Source organism: Camelus dromedarius, chromosome 3, assembly GCF_036321535.1.
Source record: "Camelus dromedarius isolate mCamDro1 chromosome 3, mCamDro1.pat, whole genome shotgun sequence".
Lineage (NCBI taxonomy): Eukaryota > Metazoa > Chordata > Mammalia > Artiodactyla > Camelidae > Camelus > Camelus dromedarius.
The window spans coordinates 107,106,895-107,124,935 of record NC_087438.1 but is presented as its reverse complement, the minus strand read 5'-3'; the positions used below and the strand labels follow the sequence as shown (position 1 = coordinate 107,124,935).

The 18,041-nt window shown below is 49.0% G+C and overlaps 1 protein-coding gene across 5 annotated transcripts; it reads left to right on the top strand.

Moving 5' to 3' along the window:
* Nucleotides 1-253: 253 nt before the first annotated feature.
* ATOX1 (antioxidant 1 copper chaperone) lies at nt 254-16,120 on the top strand. 5 transcript variants are annotated; one of them, XM_064484465.1, is made up of 4 exons: nt 254-400; nt 6,294-6,369; nt 8,836-9,004; nt 15,914-16,120. In XM_064484465.1, exons 1-3 carry the CDS (start codon nt 395-397, stop codon nt 8,958-8,960), a joined length of 207 nt encoding a protein of 68 aa, XP_064340535.1. In that variant the 5' UTR covers nt 254-394; the 3' UTR covers nt 8,961-9,004; nt 15,914-16,120. The 5 variants fall into 5 exon arrangements, with proteins under 5 accessions (XP_064340535.1, XP_064340537.1, XP_064340538.1 ...); XM_064484467.1 differs by having other exon boundaries at nt 15,906-16,120; XM_064484468.1 differs by lacking the exon at nt 15,914-16,120 and adding an exon at nt 14,589-14,974.
* Nucleotides 16,121-18,041: the final 1,921 nt, after the last annotated feature.

Below are 18,041 nucleotides of genomic sequence, written 5' to 3'. Positions count from 1 at the left end.
AATCAATAAATATTGACTGAGTGAATAAATGAGATTGTCCCTTTAGGGAGGGACGGGGTCTGTCCAGTTCACCACAGGTTCCCGTATTCCCAGCCCCTTGTCTAAGCCTGGCATGGAGCAGCCGTCCTAAACGTGGCCAACAGGCAAGGCAGACGAGCCCAGCGTCCCTCCCACCGCCTCCCTCAGACGCGGCTGGTGTCCAGAGGCCCCGCCCCGGCCGGAAGGAGGCAGACACGCCAATCGCCTTCAGGCAGCTGCCCGCCCGAGAGGCCGGAGGGGCGGGGCCGGGAGCGGAGGGCCGCTCCTGCAGGCGCCCACACCCGGAAGCACAGTCGCGCCAGCGCTCACAGCGGGGGAAGGCGTCGCCGCCGCCACTGCCGCCACCACCTCAGTCATGCCGGTAAGTGGTCGCGCCGCCCCCCGCCCCGCGCGGACCCGGGGCCTCCGGCTGGCTCCTCGCCTGCACCGCCGCTTGGCCAGAGGTCGCTCTTCAGGTGCTCAGGACGCGGCCGGAGCTGTTGCCCCTCTTCTCAACCTTTTCCACTCAGCCCCCAGCTTCTTCTACCCCTTGCAAAATCGGATCCAAAGGGCGTTTTATCTCAGAGTCAGGCTTCAGAACATCGAAGGTGCAAGGCCTCCAAGCGAGTACAAGCCCAAACCTTCCATGCATAGACGGGGTAACTGAGACCTAGAGAGGGGCAGAGAGTCACCCGAGATCACACAGGGAGTTGGTGGCGAGTCAGAACTGGGATGCCTGGTCCCTGCGCCTTTCACCTGAAGGTCCCTTCCCGGGGAGCTGGCCTGAAAGAGGGGGATGGGGTGGCTATTGTCTCTCGGACAGGGCAAGTGTTAAGAAATCCGCGTTTTTCTTCCCTTCCCCTGCCCACTCTTTCAGGTCAGCATTGGGCGACACTGAGTGGAGACAGTGCTTTTAACCTTTCCTATGTCACTTTATGAACCTGAACCCATGAGCTCCAGAGAGGTTCAGGGACCTGCCCAAAGTCACCAGTTGCCAGTGGCAGAGTTTGGGGTAGGAATGAGCAGGTCTTAGCCCACCTTAGCAGCTCAATCAGTCTTATGGTCAATTATGCACGGTTGCTCATGGCCTCATTTTGTAGGTAAAAAAACTAAGGCCTTTTGCAGATTAAAAAAATTAAAAGCCCAGTCTTTTATTCAGGTAGTGTTGGGAGTTGGGTGTGGCCAGGATTAAGCCCCTTATCTTCAGGCTCCCGTCTCTCCTGGCCTGAGCACATGCCAGATGCCCAACAAACTAGTCATACCGGCTTAGGAGGAAGCTCTGGTCTCAGTTGCATCTCGGAGATCCTGAATGGACTCATGTGTTTAGCACATGACATCCCCCAGGGTGCCTAGTTTTATGGCTTTGCTCCAACTAGGTACCCAGAGGTGTCCTGCAGGTGCCCTTTGTCTTAGCAGCCTAGCTTGGGGGAGCTGACAGGTGAGCCAGAGGCCCCCTGGGTCAGGCCACAAACATCTCAGGTGTCACTTCCCTTGGGTCTTGCCAGGTGCCTTGAGACAAATCCTCAGACAACACAAAGTATGGACAAAGAACCTGACATCAGCCCTCCCAGTTGAACAAATCTGCCTGTGGCAATGTTAGAAGACAGCATTTATCACCCTGGGACCAGGATGGTGGAGGCTACTGGGTTTTTGCGGGAGATGGCTGTGAGGGGAAGGCCAGCTTGAGGGTCGCTCAAGTCTGCGTTCACTTCTGGAGATTTTGACAAGTAAAAGACCCACCAGATTGGATGATCAGAATGAAGAGGGCACTTGGCACCATATCACGAGATGAACAGCTGAAGGTGAAAGAGTATTAGTCAAGTAACTGTCACCGAAACTGGAAGAGGGAGAGTGTGTCTCCGGAGAGGTTTCTCAGACAAACACTAGGAATCTCAGAAACCTCTTTGAAAAATCTGTGCCCCAGCTTGCCAACTGGGTGCTCAGGCAAGCTGCTATACCTGTGGTGCCTTGATTTCCTCACCTGTAAAATGGGGATTAAAACTGACCTCACAGGACTGTCGTTAATATTAACTGGAAAAAATGCCAGTAAAATACATAGCACCAGCCACTGACGTAGCTAGTCGCCAAGAAATGGTAGCTCTGTGTATACCTAGGACAAGTAGGGTAGAACTGTAGGCAGGCAGGTTTCAACCCAATTTTAACAAGGACCACAGTGGGTGAGATTTTAGGCTTCGGGCACTATATCCATTGTAGGCCCTGCTACTCACTAACCAGCTGTGTCACCCTGAGCGAGTGACCTAACCTCATCTGTAAAGGAGGGATAATAATGGGGGGGAGGGTAGAGCTCAGTAGTAGAGCACGTGCTTAGCACGCACAAGGTCCTGGGTTCAATCCCAGTACCTCCATTAAAAAAAAAAAACATTAAAATAAATAAACCTAATCCCCCCCCAAAATTTGGGGAAAATAGAGGATAATAATAATGCCTACCTCATGAAGTTGTTGTGATGATTAAACAAGATAATTCATGGACAATGCCTGGTACATAGTAGGTACTCTCACATTACTATGTTCCCATATTCCCAACCATCAGGGTGTTCAAAGACTGAATGTCCCGGATATTGGAGAAAGAATTTCGTAAAGAGGGGAGGGAGGCTGGGCAACGTGACCCATTCTATTTCTGCCCTTCCAGTTCTGAGATTCTGTTAAAGAACTGCGCAGACAACTGGGCCCTTTCATCTACTTTATGGGACCTGTTTTATAAGCGACAGAGCAGAGGCTCTGAGGGGCTGGGTTTGTGCAGAGTAAAAAGTGGGGCTGGTTTGGGGATTCTCTGTAAAGAATTACTCTGTCCATTTACTTTTTGCAACCCAGTGGTGGAGAAAGCACCGAATTGTAACAGTTGCCACCCTGGAAGCCTCTGACCTCTGTACCCTGAAGGATGAAAGGAGACCTGCTCTCTGTAGCCTACGACAGAGAGCTCTAGAGCTCTGTTGACCTTAGGTCCTTGGGAAGCAAAAACTTCACAAGCCATTCCCATCTCAGGGCTCTGCTAAGAGTCATAGTTATGGCATGTGGCAGCCCTATCTGCTGGTCCAAAACCAGCAGGGTGTCCTTGGACCCAGAAAAGCCTGGGTTCACACCGTAGCCTCAGCACGTGACTGGGCAGCTGCGTTAACCCTTGGAACCTCAGTTTTCTCCTGAATATAGTAGGGTGATTAGCTCCCTTTCTAGACTGGGTGAGGGCTGACTTAGATACTATATAAAGAGCATTGCAAATAGTGAGCATTCAGTAGATTTGGGTTTTACATTGGCCTTGCAAACCGTTAAAGCTTTGGATGCATGTACAGGTGCAACACACTGAGGATAAGGTTATTCTTTTTGTTTGTTTTTTAATTTTTAAATTTTTATGATGGGGAGGTAATTAGGTTTATTTTCTTATTTATTGTTCAATGGAGGTACTCGGAATTGAACCTAGGACTTTGTACATGCTAGGTGTGCAATCTACCACTGAGCTATACCCTCCCCACCAGACAGATGATAAGATTATTCTAGAGCAGGAGTCAGCAAACTTTTTCTCTAAAGGCCAGATAGTAAATACCTAAGGATAGTAGATAAGTTTGGAACCATATGGTCTGTTCCAACCACTCAACTCTGCCATTGTAGTATGAAAGTAAACGAATAACTTAGTTATGTTCCAGTAAAACTATATAAAATCAGGTCGCAGGCAAGCTGGAATCTGCCAATTTTTGTTCTAGAATAGAACGTCAAAGTATAACGTGGGCAGGAATAAACTGGGTGTCTTGTTAAAAATGAGGATTCTGCTTCAGGAGACCTGGGGTGGGATCTGAGATTCTGCATTTCTGCAGGCTCCCAGGTGATGCTGATACCATTCATCTGAGATACCACACGTTAAGGACAAGACTTTGGAATCCTCGCTAGAAACCGTTTTCTTAAAGCAGATTTTGCAGATTTGGCCTGAATAAAGTAATGGTCTACTGATCTTTTTTTGGGGGGGGGGGTTATTAGGTTTATTTATTTATATATATAGTTTATGTGTGTGTGTGTGTGTGTGTGTGTGTGTGTGTGTGTGTGTGTGTGTGTGTTTATATATAGAGAGAGGGGGAAAGAACTGGAGATTAAACCCAGGACCTCACGCATGCTAAGCATGCGCTCTATCACTGAGCTATACCCCGCCCCCGGGGTTCCTGGTCTTGATGGTTAGGTAATTCAGCATTGGAAAACCAAGCTGCTTAACTCTTGGCCTCAGTTTCTCCTGTACAGCATGATAATAATCCAGACCCAAAGATGTTTTGAGACTTGGAAAGAGCTTGAGAAGCCACTTAGACCAGTTTGTCTCAGGTGTGTGGTTTTGCCTCCCTGTCTCACCCCAGGGGGTTAAAAATGGAGAGTCCTGGGGCCCACCCAGAGCTACAGAGCCGACTGAGGCAGCTGCCTGCAGGGCTGCACGGTCCCCAAGTCTCCCCATGATTCTTATGTGCACCGGGGCTGAGAAAACTGAATTGGCTAATGGCTTTTTGGTATGGAAAAGGGGACTGGGGCCCTTAAGGGCAGGGATTTTGCCTGAGGTCTTCCAATCAGATACAGTGCTGTGCTCCGAATTCCAGTTGAAGTAATAGATTTGAAATGCTCCATGAAAAATGTAGCCAAGCTTTTTTAAAGGGACAGAAAAGCAGGAAGTAGAACAAACTAATAATGATAATCCAACAGCTAACTTTTTACCCCAGAACCTACTACTAGGCTCCAGTCTCTTTTCCTAACATTAATTATCTATTGTTTCTGAGTAATTACCCCAAAACTTAGTGGTTTAAAACAACAAATTTAACTCACAGTTTCTGAGAGTCAGCAGTCTGGAAGCTGCTTAGCTGGTGTTCTGGCTCAGGGTCTCTCATGAAGCTGCAGTGAAGATGTGTCCAGGGCTGTGGTCATTTGAAGGTGGCTCTGCTTCCAAGATGGTGCTGTCACACGGCTGTTGGCTGGAGGACTCAGTTCCTCACCATGTGCATCTCTCCGTAGGGTTGCGTGAGGGAAGCCAGCTTCCTCCAGAGTGAATGACCCCAGAGAGAGAGTAAGGCAGAAGCCACGGTGTTTTTTCTGACTTACCCTCAGAGGGCATTTAATGTCACTTCAGCCATATTCTACTGGACACACAGGCCAACCATGAGACATTGTAGAATGGGACTGTTCAAGGGCATAAATAACCAGGAGTCTGAGATCGCTGGGCCATCTTGCATGCTGCTTACCATGCTTAAAATCCTATGTTCACCCCATTCACCAACCTGGGGAGGGACTCTCATCCCATTTTTGCAGCTACAGAAACCAAGACACAGAGGAGTTAAGTAACTTACTCATGGTCACACAGTGACCACTAAGTGCCACCAGAGCTGGGATCTGAAGCCGGGTCTTGTTCCAGAGATTTAACATAAAGGAACTATTGGCATAAGTCATCTTTGAAAGCAAAGGAAGGACCCAGAAGTCTTCCACCAGCTGTGTTAATCATCTATTCACTCAACAAAATGTGTTAAGCACCTACTCTGTGCCAGGCAGTATTCCCAGTATTGAGGGTGCAGCAGTGAACTGAACAAAGCCTCATCATCTGGGAGCTTGCCGTCAGGTTGGCTGGCTATCCTGGAGACTGTAGGATGTTGGGCCACATGGAGAGTCCAGGAGCCTGGGTTCCCTGACCGGCCCAGCTGCAGCTCGCTGGGCGCGCAGGCAAATCCTTTCCCTTCCCAGGACTCAGGTGCTGCCTCTGAGCTGCTCGGGCAGTGGTCTCAGTATTTCAGATTCACCAGGGCAGCTTACTGGCCATTAAAAGGCCCCTGCGCAGGCTTGCTGATCAGAACCTATCATTGTTGCAAACTCCCAGGTGATTCTAATGCAGAAAATGATCTTCTGATGCATAAATAAGACAGCAGATCAACATTGCTCAGAGTATGGGGCCCACCCACATCAGTTATTAGTGATCCTGAGGCAACCCCCTAGCTGGAGAATCAGGATTTTGAAGGTGAGACTAGAAACCAACATCTTAAGTTAACTCCCCAGGTGATTCTCCTCGCTGTACGCTAGACACCACTGGAAGATTCGTAGGGATTCTCTCCTTTAACACACAGCCTGCGAGATACAGAAGCTCTCAGTTACTCCACTGTGCAGCTGAAGAGAGTGGGGCTCAGAAACAGCCTATGGGAGAGGCAGCCCATAGCCGATCCTGCTGACTCCCTGCCCTCTGTCTTGGCCTGTGAGTGGGGTGTGGGGGCCCCTCTGCAGGACTTGGCTCATGGTCCCTTTTGTTTCAGAAGCACGAGTTCTCCGTGGACATGACCTGCGAAGGCTGCTCTAATGCAGTCACTCGGGTCCTCAACAAGCTGGGAGGTGAGTGAGTGGCCTGTGGTGAGGGGCGGGGTAGGGACACCCATACACTTATATCTTGTTCAAATGCATGCAGACAGGGCTGATAATAATAAAACCAAAATGTATTGAATATTGAGCATGTGCCAAGTACTCTGCTCAGTGGCTTCTGTGGAGCACGTCATTTAATCCTCACCACAAACATTTCAGGGAGCTTCTTTGAGTGCCTCCATTTCAAGCAGGAGGGAACTGAAGTTCAGAGAGGTTAACTAACTTATCGCGATCACACAGCCAATAAGTGGCAGAGCTAGAATTTGGCCACAGCAGAACCCCGGCAGTACTAGTTAATATGTTGGCAGTCCTGCTCATCTGCAGTGTGGTAACTTTTGTTATGGAAATGTTTGACTGTCATTTTCAATTAAGATTTTAAAAGCTTTAAGACTGTAAGAAATATTGGATCAGTCATGTGCAGAACTCCTGAAGTCCCTCTTTTGGACACAGAAAACCATTATTGTCCTCCAGCCCCCTCAGTTCTCAGGCTGGGGTCTGGTCCTGGGGTTCCATGACAGACCTGTGATCAGATTCTGGTGGTGCTAGGGCAGTCAGTCTTCTAAGATGTTCATTTTTAAAACCCTAGATAATAATAACACCCAATTTGCCACGGATTTTCACGTGGATGTCATCTCATTAGCACTCACTGCAGTCCTCTGAGCCGTACTTGCTGCCTGAGGAATGGAGGATGTTGACACCAGGGCCTGGGAGGGGAAGAAACTTGCTCACAGTCCCACAGGGAGTGAGTCCATGGCTGGTTTTAGACCGTAACTGAGATCTGAACTTGAAAGAATCTGAAACAGTGGGAAGTACCTGGCTGCCCACCCGCCGTGTGACCATGGCCTCCTCTCCCCGGGGCCGGCCTTCCCCGGCTGCGCTCTGGGAACGTCCGTCTCTCAGCTTTGCTGTGGATGCTTTCAGCATGGAACTCTGCTATACAAGTGGCTGCTCTGGGTGAAGGGAGGGCAGGCCTGCTTTCGCTCTTGCCGGCTCCAGGACACTTGCAGGCTTCAGGGCACACAGCTTGAAATCCACTGGGTCATGTGATCCCAGAGGGTCTTGCAGCTCTCTGATGCCACTCAAATATTTATTCCAAAGAGGAGGGAGACACATCTAAGCCAAAAGACAGAGCCCAGAGTACAGCCAGGATCCACTGTACTCCCCCACCCCCAGTATCCATTTGGTACAGAGTCCAAGGGCAGGACTAAGTCCTGTGCCCTGTGCTTCTTGAGGCCCCTTTGCTAGTGCTGGAGGATTTGCCTTTGAGCTCGGATGAGTTTCTACCCATCTTCCACTCTTCTCTCCTCTTGGATGGCATCCTGAGAAAGGTCAGAAGGGTTGTCTGAGCTGATGGGGCCACAGATAGGCAGCGCCGGGCATACTTGAACTGGAAAGCCCATGAGGGCTGGCCGACCCCAACTCCTTCATGTAACCGATGGGGAAACCGAGGCCTGTGATGGGCAGGACCCAGCCAGTCCGTGGTGAAGCCAGGCCTGAGACCTGTCAGGGGCCTCCTGTCTGTATTCTGTTGTCTCAGCGAGACCCATTCCACATATTCCTGTGTGCCACTAGGGGGCTTTAAAAGGGCACGGCCCTTTAGGGGTGCAGTTTTGCAAAATCTATGCTACATTTGAAACATGCCAATCTGTTGCCCCACAGTTTTCATTCTATGAATTCATGGTATAGGCATATTTTCACAAGTTTCCTAAGATGCGTTCAAGTATGTTTACTATAGCGCTGTTGTGATGATAGTGAGAAATTGGAAGCAATCTCAGTATCCTTCAGTGGGAGATTGAGATGTGTGGGTCATCCACAGTGGGGAATATGGGGTAGCTGTTAAAAAAAAGAATGAAGTAAGTCTGTATGTACTGAGATGGCAAGACATCCTGGACATTGGAAAGTGAAATACAGTAAGACCCGTTTACATAGTATGATGCCACTTCGGGAAATTACTTCCCATTTGTCCATCAGAGAAAGACTGGGCAGGGGCCCTGCTGTTCACATTGATCCTGAGAGGTAGGAAATAGTAGGGGGCCCCTTACAATTTTAAATTTTATTCAGAAATGTTTGCCCCCCTCCTTTTTTTTTTAATGGTTTGTCTGTATTACTTCTGCAACTAAGAAAGAAACTTAACAGAAGCCCTGGTCTAGAGCAGGGATGGGCAAACTACAGCTCTTGGGCCCAGTCTAGCCCACAGCCTGTTTTTGGGCAGCGGAGAGTGGTCTCTTACATTTTTATACGGTTGTAAAGACAACACACAGAAGACTATGCAGCAGAGTTCGTGCAGCCCACCGTGCCTAGAACATATGCTCTCTGGTCCTTTTCAGGAGAAGTTTGCTGATCCCTGGTCTAGAGGAAAGAGGAGGGTGGTTGTGAATAATTCAGGAGCCTGACTGGGAGCATCTCCCCCCTCCCCACCCCTACTTGCTCTTCCTGCAGGAGTTCAGTTTGACATTGACCTGCCCAACAAGAAGGTCTGCGTCGACTCCAAGCACAGCGTGGACACTCTGCTGGAGACCCTAGGGAAAACAGGAAAGGCTGTTTCCTACCTCGGCCCCAAGTAGTGAAGGCCCAGGCCCCTGGCTTGCAGGATGGACCAAAGTGGCAGGTGAGTGAGGCCCCGGCACCTCAACGAGATATGTCATTACCAAACGCAAATGACAAGCTCAGGGGCTCCTTTCAGCCCCCCTGTGAGTAGACTGAGCACTGCATGATGTATCCCAGGGACCCCTCTATGACTTGGGGGTACATTTCATCAGCAGCAGGGTTTAAGTTTAGAGCATATGGCCTTGAGCAGTGTGGCTTTTGCTGTGCCAAGTTAACTGTCCCATCAGAGGTGACACTTACGCCCTGGGTCTTGTGGTCCTGTGCAGTGACCAGGTAAGTTATTTCTCTTTGGCCTCTGTCCCCACTTGGAACCGTTATCCACTTCTTGAGCATGCCCTCTGCCCAGACTGGTGCAAAAGCAACAGCATGCTCAATTTGGTAGTTTCTGAAAAGCCAGCCATTCCTCTGTGAGGTATTTACCCAAGAGAAATGGAAAGCACGTGTCCATGTGAAGACCTGTATGTAAATACTGATAGCAGCTTTGCTTGTAATAGCCAAAAACTGAAAACAACCCAGTGTCCATCACCAGGTGAATAAACAAATTGTGGTACAGCCATACAGCTGAATACCATCAGCCATGCATCTCACTTCTAGTGAATGAAAGGAGCCAGGAAAAAAGAGACTATACTGTATGAATAAAATTCTAAAAAGATGCAAAGTTATCTGTTGCAACCAAAGCAGATCCGTGACTGCCTGATGATGTGGGGTGGCAAGGAGAGGCTGGAGGGAAGGATTACGAAGGGGCAGGAGGAAACTTTTGGGTTGGATATGTTCATTATCTCGAGTGGGGTGATGGTATGTGGATATATTCATTTCATAAGTTGCAAATTATCACACTTAAAATATATCTGTGTATAGCATGTCAGTTACACCTCCAATAAAGCTGTTAAAAGTGAAAAGCAACAAAAACAAAGAGAAAAAACAGCAGCGTGTTTAGCTGGATGTTCCCTTGGATTTTACACAATCTGGAAAGGCAAGTCAGTGGCACTGTGCCAGCACCCTTCACTGTGGAAGCAGGGCAGACTTGACTCACACATCCAGTATTCCTTCCCTCTGTGCCCAGCACAGCCTCAGGATCCTCCACAGCACAGCCCTCCTACCCCATATAGTGCGTTTCATGCATGAATTACAATCGCCACATCTCTGATGCTATTCAGTACTCTCACCATAATTGAGAGAAAGGAGGCCTGGAGAGAGACAGTGTCTGGACCAGCCCCACACAGATGAGTAGCAGGGGCAGGGTGAGAGTCCGGCCTCTTGAATTGGAGCTCTGTAGTGGCTGGTAGCATGGTCCCTGTGCATGGTCCTCAGCTCCCCAGGCAGAGGCCTGCTACAACTGACAATGACCTGCAGGTACAGCCTCTTTCCTAAAGATGTGCATTCGAATCTGAGCTGTGGGAGTGTCCTGTGTATCTGGTGACATCATGTACAAATCATGAGATGTCAGGTATGTCTGGCTCCCTGGTCCCCTTTCTGCCCATGGATACAACCATGTTTGGGAATGATCCTGGGATGAATAAGCAGTATGCTAGGATTCTAATTTTAGCTCTGCCCTCATTTCACACTGTGACTTTGGACACTTTTATTCCTGAGACTCAGTCCTCCCATCTGTAAAATGGAGCTGCAGCCTCTACCCTGCTTTCCTGCCTTGTGGGGGTGACTGTGAAATCCCTCTGAAGATGAAGGATTACCCTTAAAGGGAGAATAATGTTTCCACCATACCGGTGTTCATCACATGGTTCCTGCATCCCTAGGTTTTTTGGGGGGGTGGGTGGGAGGGACTCTGGGCCCTTCCATCTGTCCCAAGTAGCTCTGTTTTATATTGGGCCTCCATGCAATATTATGTTTATAAAGGTCTCTGTGACAAGGAGGGTGGAGGGAGGGAAGAGGAAAAACTTCCTCAGCTGGCTACACACATAGGGGACCCCCAGTGTGGACACCCTGAATTGGAAACTCCTGGCCTTAGCATGTGAATTTTGTTGAACTAAAAAACTAATAACCTGCCAGTTGCAAACCATGCATAGCTTAATGTGTGTTTTGCTCATAGTATGTTTTTTTAATTGAGATGAAATTCACACAACATGCAGTTAACCATTTTAAAGTGTACCATTCATTGGCACTTCGTGTATTCAGTGCAATTACTACTTCTCTCTAGCTGCAAAACTTCTCATCACCCTAGAAAAACTTTCTGTATACATTTAAGCAGTCACTCCCACTGCCCCCTCTCTCCATCCCCTGGCCATCACTAATCTGCTTTCTGTCCCCTCTGGACTCACCTATTCTGGATGTCTCACATAAAAGGAATCATCGTGTGACCTTTGGTGTCTGGCTTCTTTCACTCAGCATAATGTTTTCAAGATTCACCCAAACTTAACATGTATAAGTACTTCATTCCTTTCTATAGCTGGGTAGTTCTCATAGAATCGACTTATTTTAGCTTTTTTTTGTTATAGGCAGTTTCAAACCTATGCAAGTAGGGCAGTAAAATGAATCTCCATGTGCCCACCACCCACATCCAGCTGTCATCAAGTCACTGCCATCATTTCCTCTATGGCCTGCTATCCCCACCCCATGTAACTTCACAGCAGATTGCAGCAGCACAGAATTTCATGTGTGCATCTGTCAGTAACCGTGTGTAGCACGGAAAGGCTCCCAGAGATGCAGATACTCTGCACTGGGTGAGACTCACTCGCTGATCAAACAAGCTTTACCCTGCACACCCAGGCAGCCTGTCTCTGAGTCTGTTTTATGAGGCTTCCCTGATTTTGATGACTGATTTGAAGCCAGGTTTGGGCACCAAAGATAGAACGTTTACTGGTTATGAACTCTTGATCATCTGGCTCTGGGCAGAGATGTTTACTCGTGATTTTGTTCGCTCCCTTCCCAGTATAAATTGAAACAGACCAGGGCAGCTGTCCCAGCAGCCCTGGGAGTTTCCCAGAAGAGGGCCTCGGCGGTCATCGGCTTAGCAAGGCCAAGGGGATCCGGGCAAACTGAGTATAATAGTCTTGACTGGAGCAGCGTGCTGGGCTGGACGTGGGGGTTCTCATCCTGCTCCAGCACCAAGCTTTCCCACCTCACCCCTACAACGGCCTCCTAGTGAACCTTTACTGCTCTTGGAATGTCTCCATGTGCACAGCAGATGGCGCCTTGTTCCACCTCTTTCAGGACGCTGACCCTCTCCTGCCTTCCAGACAGATCCAGGATCTGGCAGTCCTGCTCAGCGATGGGAGTTCCTGCAGAGACCCTCACTCACCCTGCTGCTCTGTAGTTCCCCTGCAATGAAGTCAAGCTGCTTTCACTGGAGATGTCTCTTGCATGTTCTTATTGTCACTGGCTTATTTGCTGTGCTGCTCACATGTTGCTGTGAGGGAGATAATTTCAGTGCTTGCTTAGGTTGGAGTTCTAAGAGCTCCCAACTGGGCATTAGAGGCCCGGTGGATTCTGACTCTTTGCTGTGTGATCTTTTGCAAGTCACTTCCCCTCTCTGGGCCTCACTTTTCCTCATCTATAAAGTAAAGGTGTTGGGTCAGATTGGTGATCCCTTTTCTTTTCACTATTTTCTTGGACTCTACATTTTGGAAAACTTTTTTCTGTCAAGTGAATTGCATTTAAGGGATGTAAAATCTTAAGGCAGTTAGAACACAAGGAAGAGGCAGTGAAGGCAGACTGCCTGGGATAGAGTCCAGGCTCCATACTGCAAAGCTGTGCACTTGACTGCTCCTTGTCCACGGGCATAGAAGTTGTACCAGCAAATGGTGGGGATTGCATGAGGCGGCACAGGTAAATCACCCAGAGCAGTGCCGGCCAGTTAGATACCACCCAGTGGACATTCGCTATTCACGTATATTTGTGTGTATTTAATTAATCAAAGATCTGTAGAAATGGCAGAGTTCCAGTCAGCCTAAAAGTCAGTGTCTCACAGAGTTGATTCAGTTATATCAGAACAGCAGGAATGTTTTAGTTTGTGTAGCTTTTTGTTTAAAAAATACTCCTTTAAACCAGTGGCTCTCAAACTTTTTCACCTTAGGATCCTTTTCTACTCTTTAAAGAATTACTGAGTATCTCCAAGATCTTACGGTTATGTGGGTTATGCCATATTAGAAATTAAAACAGGAATTTTTGAAACACAAAAATACACAAGCACATATCCCAGTAGCCATCAGGACGAGATGAGATCATTGTTCAGCATTTAGATTCTGGAAACTTCACTGCATGATTGTAAGGGAAAGAAAAAGGCATCTTACAGGAAAAGTTTTGACGTCGTGTACCTTCTGAAAGGTCTCGGGGACCACACGTTGAGAATTGCTGCTCTGACCATCTGCTGGGCAGTGACTGGGGACAAGCCCTGCTGGAGCTGGGATGAGACCTGGCCCTGGCCTTGGCCACCTGTGACCTCAGGGACCAGTCACCTCATCTTTTCCAGAGGTGGTTTCCTCATATGTACAATGCACAACACTTGCACCTCAGGGGCCTTAAGGAAGATTTTGTTTCCACTCTAAACTGTGTGCTGGCAAAATTTGGGTCCCGATACGAGAGTGTTAAAACAAGTCTCAGCCATTTCTACCTCTGTGGTCCCTTGGGGGCACAGGGACTCTCCCAACCCTCCTGGTATCTGGGCTTCTTTGCCACAAGATGGCAGTGTCCTTTGGATCTGACCATCCGCGTAGCCGGTGAAGACCATTTCTGTGGGCTCTGGGAGTCTGAACTCGAGTTTTTCCATTTTCAAGCTTCCCAAGAGACCTGGTTCAGGCTGGCTGGCCCACTGGGAACGCCCCAGGGTGGAGATGCTGGTTCCTCTTAGGGCGAGTGGTCCTTGAAGGAGTTCCTTTCCTTTGGCTCTTCTCCATACCCCTACCCCCCAGCCCTGCTGGAATCCAGGTTTCCAGCCGAGGTCCTGGGTTCTGTCCTTTGAGGCCCCCAAGGAGCTGAGGAAGCTCCCGCGCCCACCAGCAGCCCAGCTGATGGAGCGAATGAGATCACACAGCACTGTGTGGGAATGGGGAGCAGTTGTGTCCGCAAGTTACCACAGTGCTTTCGCCAGTACCTGACCCAGCCCACCTTCCCAGCCTCTCCCGCCCTCCCCTCAGCCAGCCGCGCCTCCTGGGTCTCCCAGATGCCATGCTTTTGTTCCTGCTGCCCCCGTAAGTGGAATGATCCCTGCCTGCCTCCCCACCACCTCCTGTCTCCCTGTACAAATTCCTTTCCCTCCCTTGCATACCACAGCCTCCATGGAACCTCTCCACAACTGGAAGTGATTTATTTCTCCTCTTGGCTTCACAGCATTTATCCCACTAGCTTCAGTCTTGAGGCAGAGCTTCCTGTCCACGTGTCTGTCCTGTCCTCAAGAATCAGGCCACACAGAACGGGCACTGAGGGGATATCTGATGGCTGTGTAATGGCAGCCACTTGGGGGTTGTTCATTGTGCATCCTGCCCTTGCACTAATGTCATTCACCTTCATCCGGTCCCTGTAGGACCAGGACAGACCCAGATACCTGGCAGGTGTGCAGGTGTTTATTGAGTTAATCATACAGAGGAGATCACCTTGTCTGATCCTTTTAGCAGGTTTACGTTTTTTCAAAGGTCCCTGGTGTGAGCAGCCTGGAGCCAACCCTGGGTCTCACTGTTCCTGGGACTGCTGGGGTGAACCTCCCACCACCTTTGCGTCTGTTGACCTCCCCACCCCATGGCCAAAGCCTTACCTTGTCCGGTGCTGACATCCCCACAGCTGGAGAGAAGCCACACTGGCCCCCAGGGAGCTGGAGGCAGAGCCCGACGACTGGACTTGGGAGAGGGTCCATCACTGTGACTGTGTGGACCGTGAAGGGAGCCCCTCCACTCTGAGTGAGCTTGAGCAAGTCACCTCCTGTCTCTGCCTCCTGTTAAATACAAGTTTTTGATTTTTGAGTGTTTTTTTTAAACAGCTTTATTGAGGTATAATTTCATTCAATAAATGGCACACAATGTAAGCATATATGTAGTTTTAAAATATGCACATACACACTCATGAAACCATCACCACAATCAAGAGAGTGGTGACATTTATCACCTCGAAAACTTTCTTTGGGACCCTTGATAATCCTTCCCACCCCTCCCTCCATCCCCAAGCAACCATGGATCTGCTTTCTGTCAGTATCAATTAGTTTGCAGTTCCTAGACTTTTACATAAGTACAGTCATACAGAAAGTAGTCATTTTTGTCGTTTTTTTCCACTCAGCACAATTTGACATTCACCCACGTTATAAAGCTATCAGTAGTTTGTTTCTTCCTCTCACTGAGTAGTATCCCATTGTACGGCTGTACCACAAGTGTCATTCATTCGACTGTTGGTGGACACTGGACTTGCTTGCCAATTTTTTAAACTGCTCTCTGGTGCTGGCCAAGTTCCCCAAGGGCTCCAGAGGGCACAGGCTCATGTGCCAAACCAAGGCAGCTCAACATATAGTTTTACCTACCAGGCTTCTTCCTACAGCCTAGAGGTATTAAGCCACGCTCTTGACTTCAGCAGATCTGGATTCAAAGTCCACCTCCACCACTTAATAACCACATGGCCTGAGGAAAGTAACTGATTCTTCTGTGCAACTCAGTTTCCTCATCTGTACCATGGGGATTGTAACATACCTACTGGTTACTGTGAGACTTAAGATCATCACACGCCTAATGCTGGATGGAGAAGAACAAACCTGACTCCATATTAGATCAGTTCCTTTAGCTCTAAACCTGTGCTGTTTCCTGTGCTTAGTCATGCTGGTTCTGCACCTTTTGTAAAAGAATGTTCCTATAGCCTGAAATAGACAGGATAGCTCATTTTCAAGCTCTGACCTTTAAGGGTATAACACTTTCCCATTCACAAAGAGACAAAATGTTGCAGAACAGAGAATAACATTTGTCTTTTTGGAGGTTAACAGGAACATCATGACCTGACCTACATGGACAGCTGCAAGAACGAAGGATTTCGACACTAAGAAGTTGGCAACAACAAATCACACCCCCTCGCCTTTTTAGTATAAAAGGAGCCTGAATTCTGACTTGGGGATGATAATTCTCCAGGACATAAGTCTGCCGTCTTTTTGGTCTGCTGGCTTTCTGAATAAAGTCGCTATTCCTTGCCCCAATACCTCATCTCCTGATTTATTGGCATGTCGTGCAGTGAGCAGAACGAGTTTGGACTGGATAACAATTCCATACATAAAGCTCTTTTGGGGGGTGTGGTAGGGGGAGGTAATTAGATTTTTATTTACTTTTCATGGAGGTACTCGTATTGAACCCAGGACCTTGTGCATGTTAGGCATGCGCTCTACCACAGAGCTATACCCTCCCCCCACCCCCAACACATAAAGCTTTTTGAGCAAATTTTCACAATGATACAATTTGAAGTTTGAAAGCTGAAATCTGAAGATCTGCAGCTGTAGGGCCTTTCAACCCTGCAGACGAGAAGTAAAAATGGACCTTCAAGCATTGCACCGTGTGGGAGGCGAGCGGGTGTTTGCTCCGGTCACGGCCCTCTCTGTGGCATTCTCCTTTAATTAGTACCAGTCTCTGAAAAAGCCTGAGTCTGTAATTTCTGGGGAGTGTCCCGCAGGGCTGCTTTTAGATTTCTATGTCTTTAGGGACTGTGGCCACTTAGTTTAAGTGGACAAGCTTCCTAATCTGCTTCCTAAGAAGGAAAAAGTCTGCAAATCTCATGATTACCAGCTGGAGCCTTGAAAGAAAATACTGAAGCCTCTGGAAATAAGGATGCTCTCTCTCGCGCGCGCGCTCTCTCTCTCTCTCTCTCTCTCTCTGTCTTTCTCTGTCTCTCTCTCTCTGGTCTGCTTATCATGGGCTCCTAGCTTCCTAATCCTTCTGGAATCATAAATCCCCAGATAGCTAGAAGCAGGCTGGATCTTAGATAAGAATGCAGGCTCTGCAGACAAACAGATAGATGGGTTCAGTGCCAGCCTGAACCAGGCTGTTTCCCAGCTGCAGGAATTTGGGCGGGTTGCTTCACTGTCCAGGATCTCAGTTTTCTCATCTGTAAAACAGGAATAATAACCACACCTTCTTCTCGGAGTGAAATTAGATGTTGCATACACACAGAGGGGGCTCACTGTGGTTACTGTTATCATCACTGCAGAATCTTGGGGAAGAAGACCTGGCTGGTCATCTTGCCCAGTGTCCACATCCCCTTCCTCTGATGGTGGCCCCAAGCCTTGGCCTGCACACCACCCCTAAGAGGGAGCACCCCGGGCAGCTGACTCCACTCTGGAAAGCTCAGTGAGGGTGAGTTGTGGTATTGAGCCCACCCTGACCTTCCTTGCTACTTCTCACGACCCAGGGCTGGGTTTGTCCTGACACACAGGGCATCGGTCTAGCCCTTCTGCTTGGCAGCCCCTCAGAGGCAGAACGCGCTCTCCCTCTCCCATCCCTACCACCCTCCCTGGTCCAACCCACAAGGAAGATCCCAAAGCCCCCAACCCACCCCTCAGGGATAGAGCTGGAGCTCTCAGACCACTTGGTCACTAGCCTCTTCGTTGATGCCCTTTTGATAGTGGAAGCCAAGAGAACAGGAAAAGGCCAAGCAGTCCTGGCCCCCACTGCTCCTGTGCCCACTGACTGGGTTCCTGGCTCCATGTGGAGGGAGCTGGACTGCGGCCAGAGAGCATGTGGTCATCACACAGGGGAACCTGGGCAGGTTAGCAATCTCTGCTCATCTGGGAACAGTGGCTCCACCCCAGGTGGCACCTACCGCACAGGTGATGCCCAGAAAGCACCCAGCATGTGGCAGGTGCTCAGTCAGTGCTGGTACTCCGTTCTACATTTTGGGGACCATGTCCCTGAATCCTACAGCTCCATAAAAAGACTGAGCCTGGCCGATCAGGCCACACCCCACATCAGATCTGGCCCCTACCCTGCTCAGTCACTGCCCCTCCCAGGGTCCAATTTGGAAATCACCCTCCCTGAGGCAGCCGTTTGTGGGTGTCTGACTCCTTTTTTTGGTCTAAAGAGGAGCTGTGGTTCCCTCTATGTTCCTGGTAATTAGAGATGCCAGAAAAG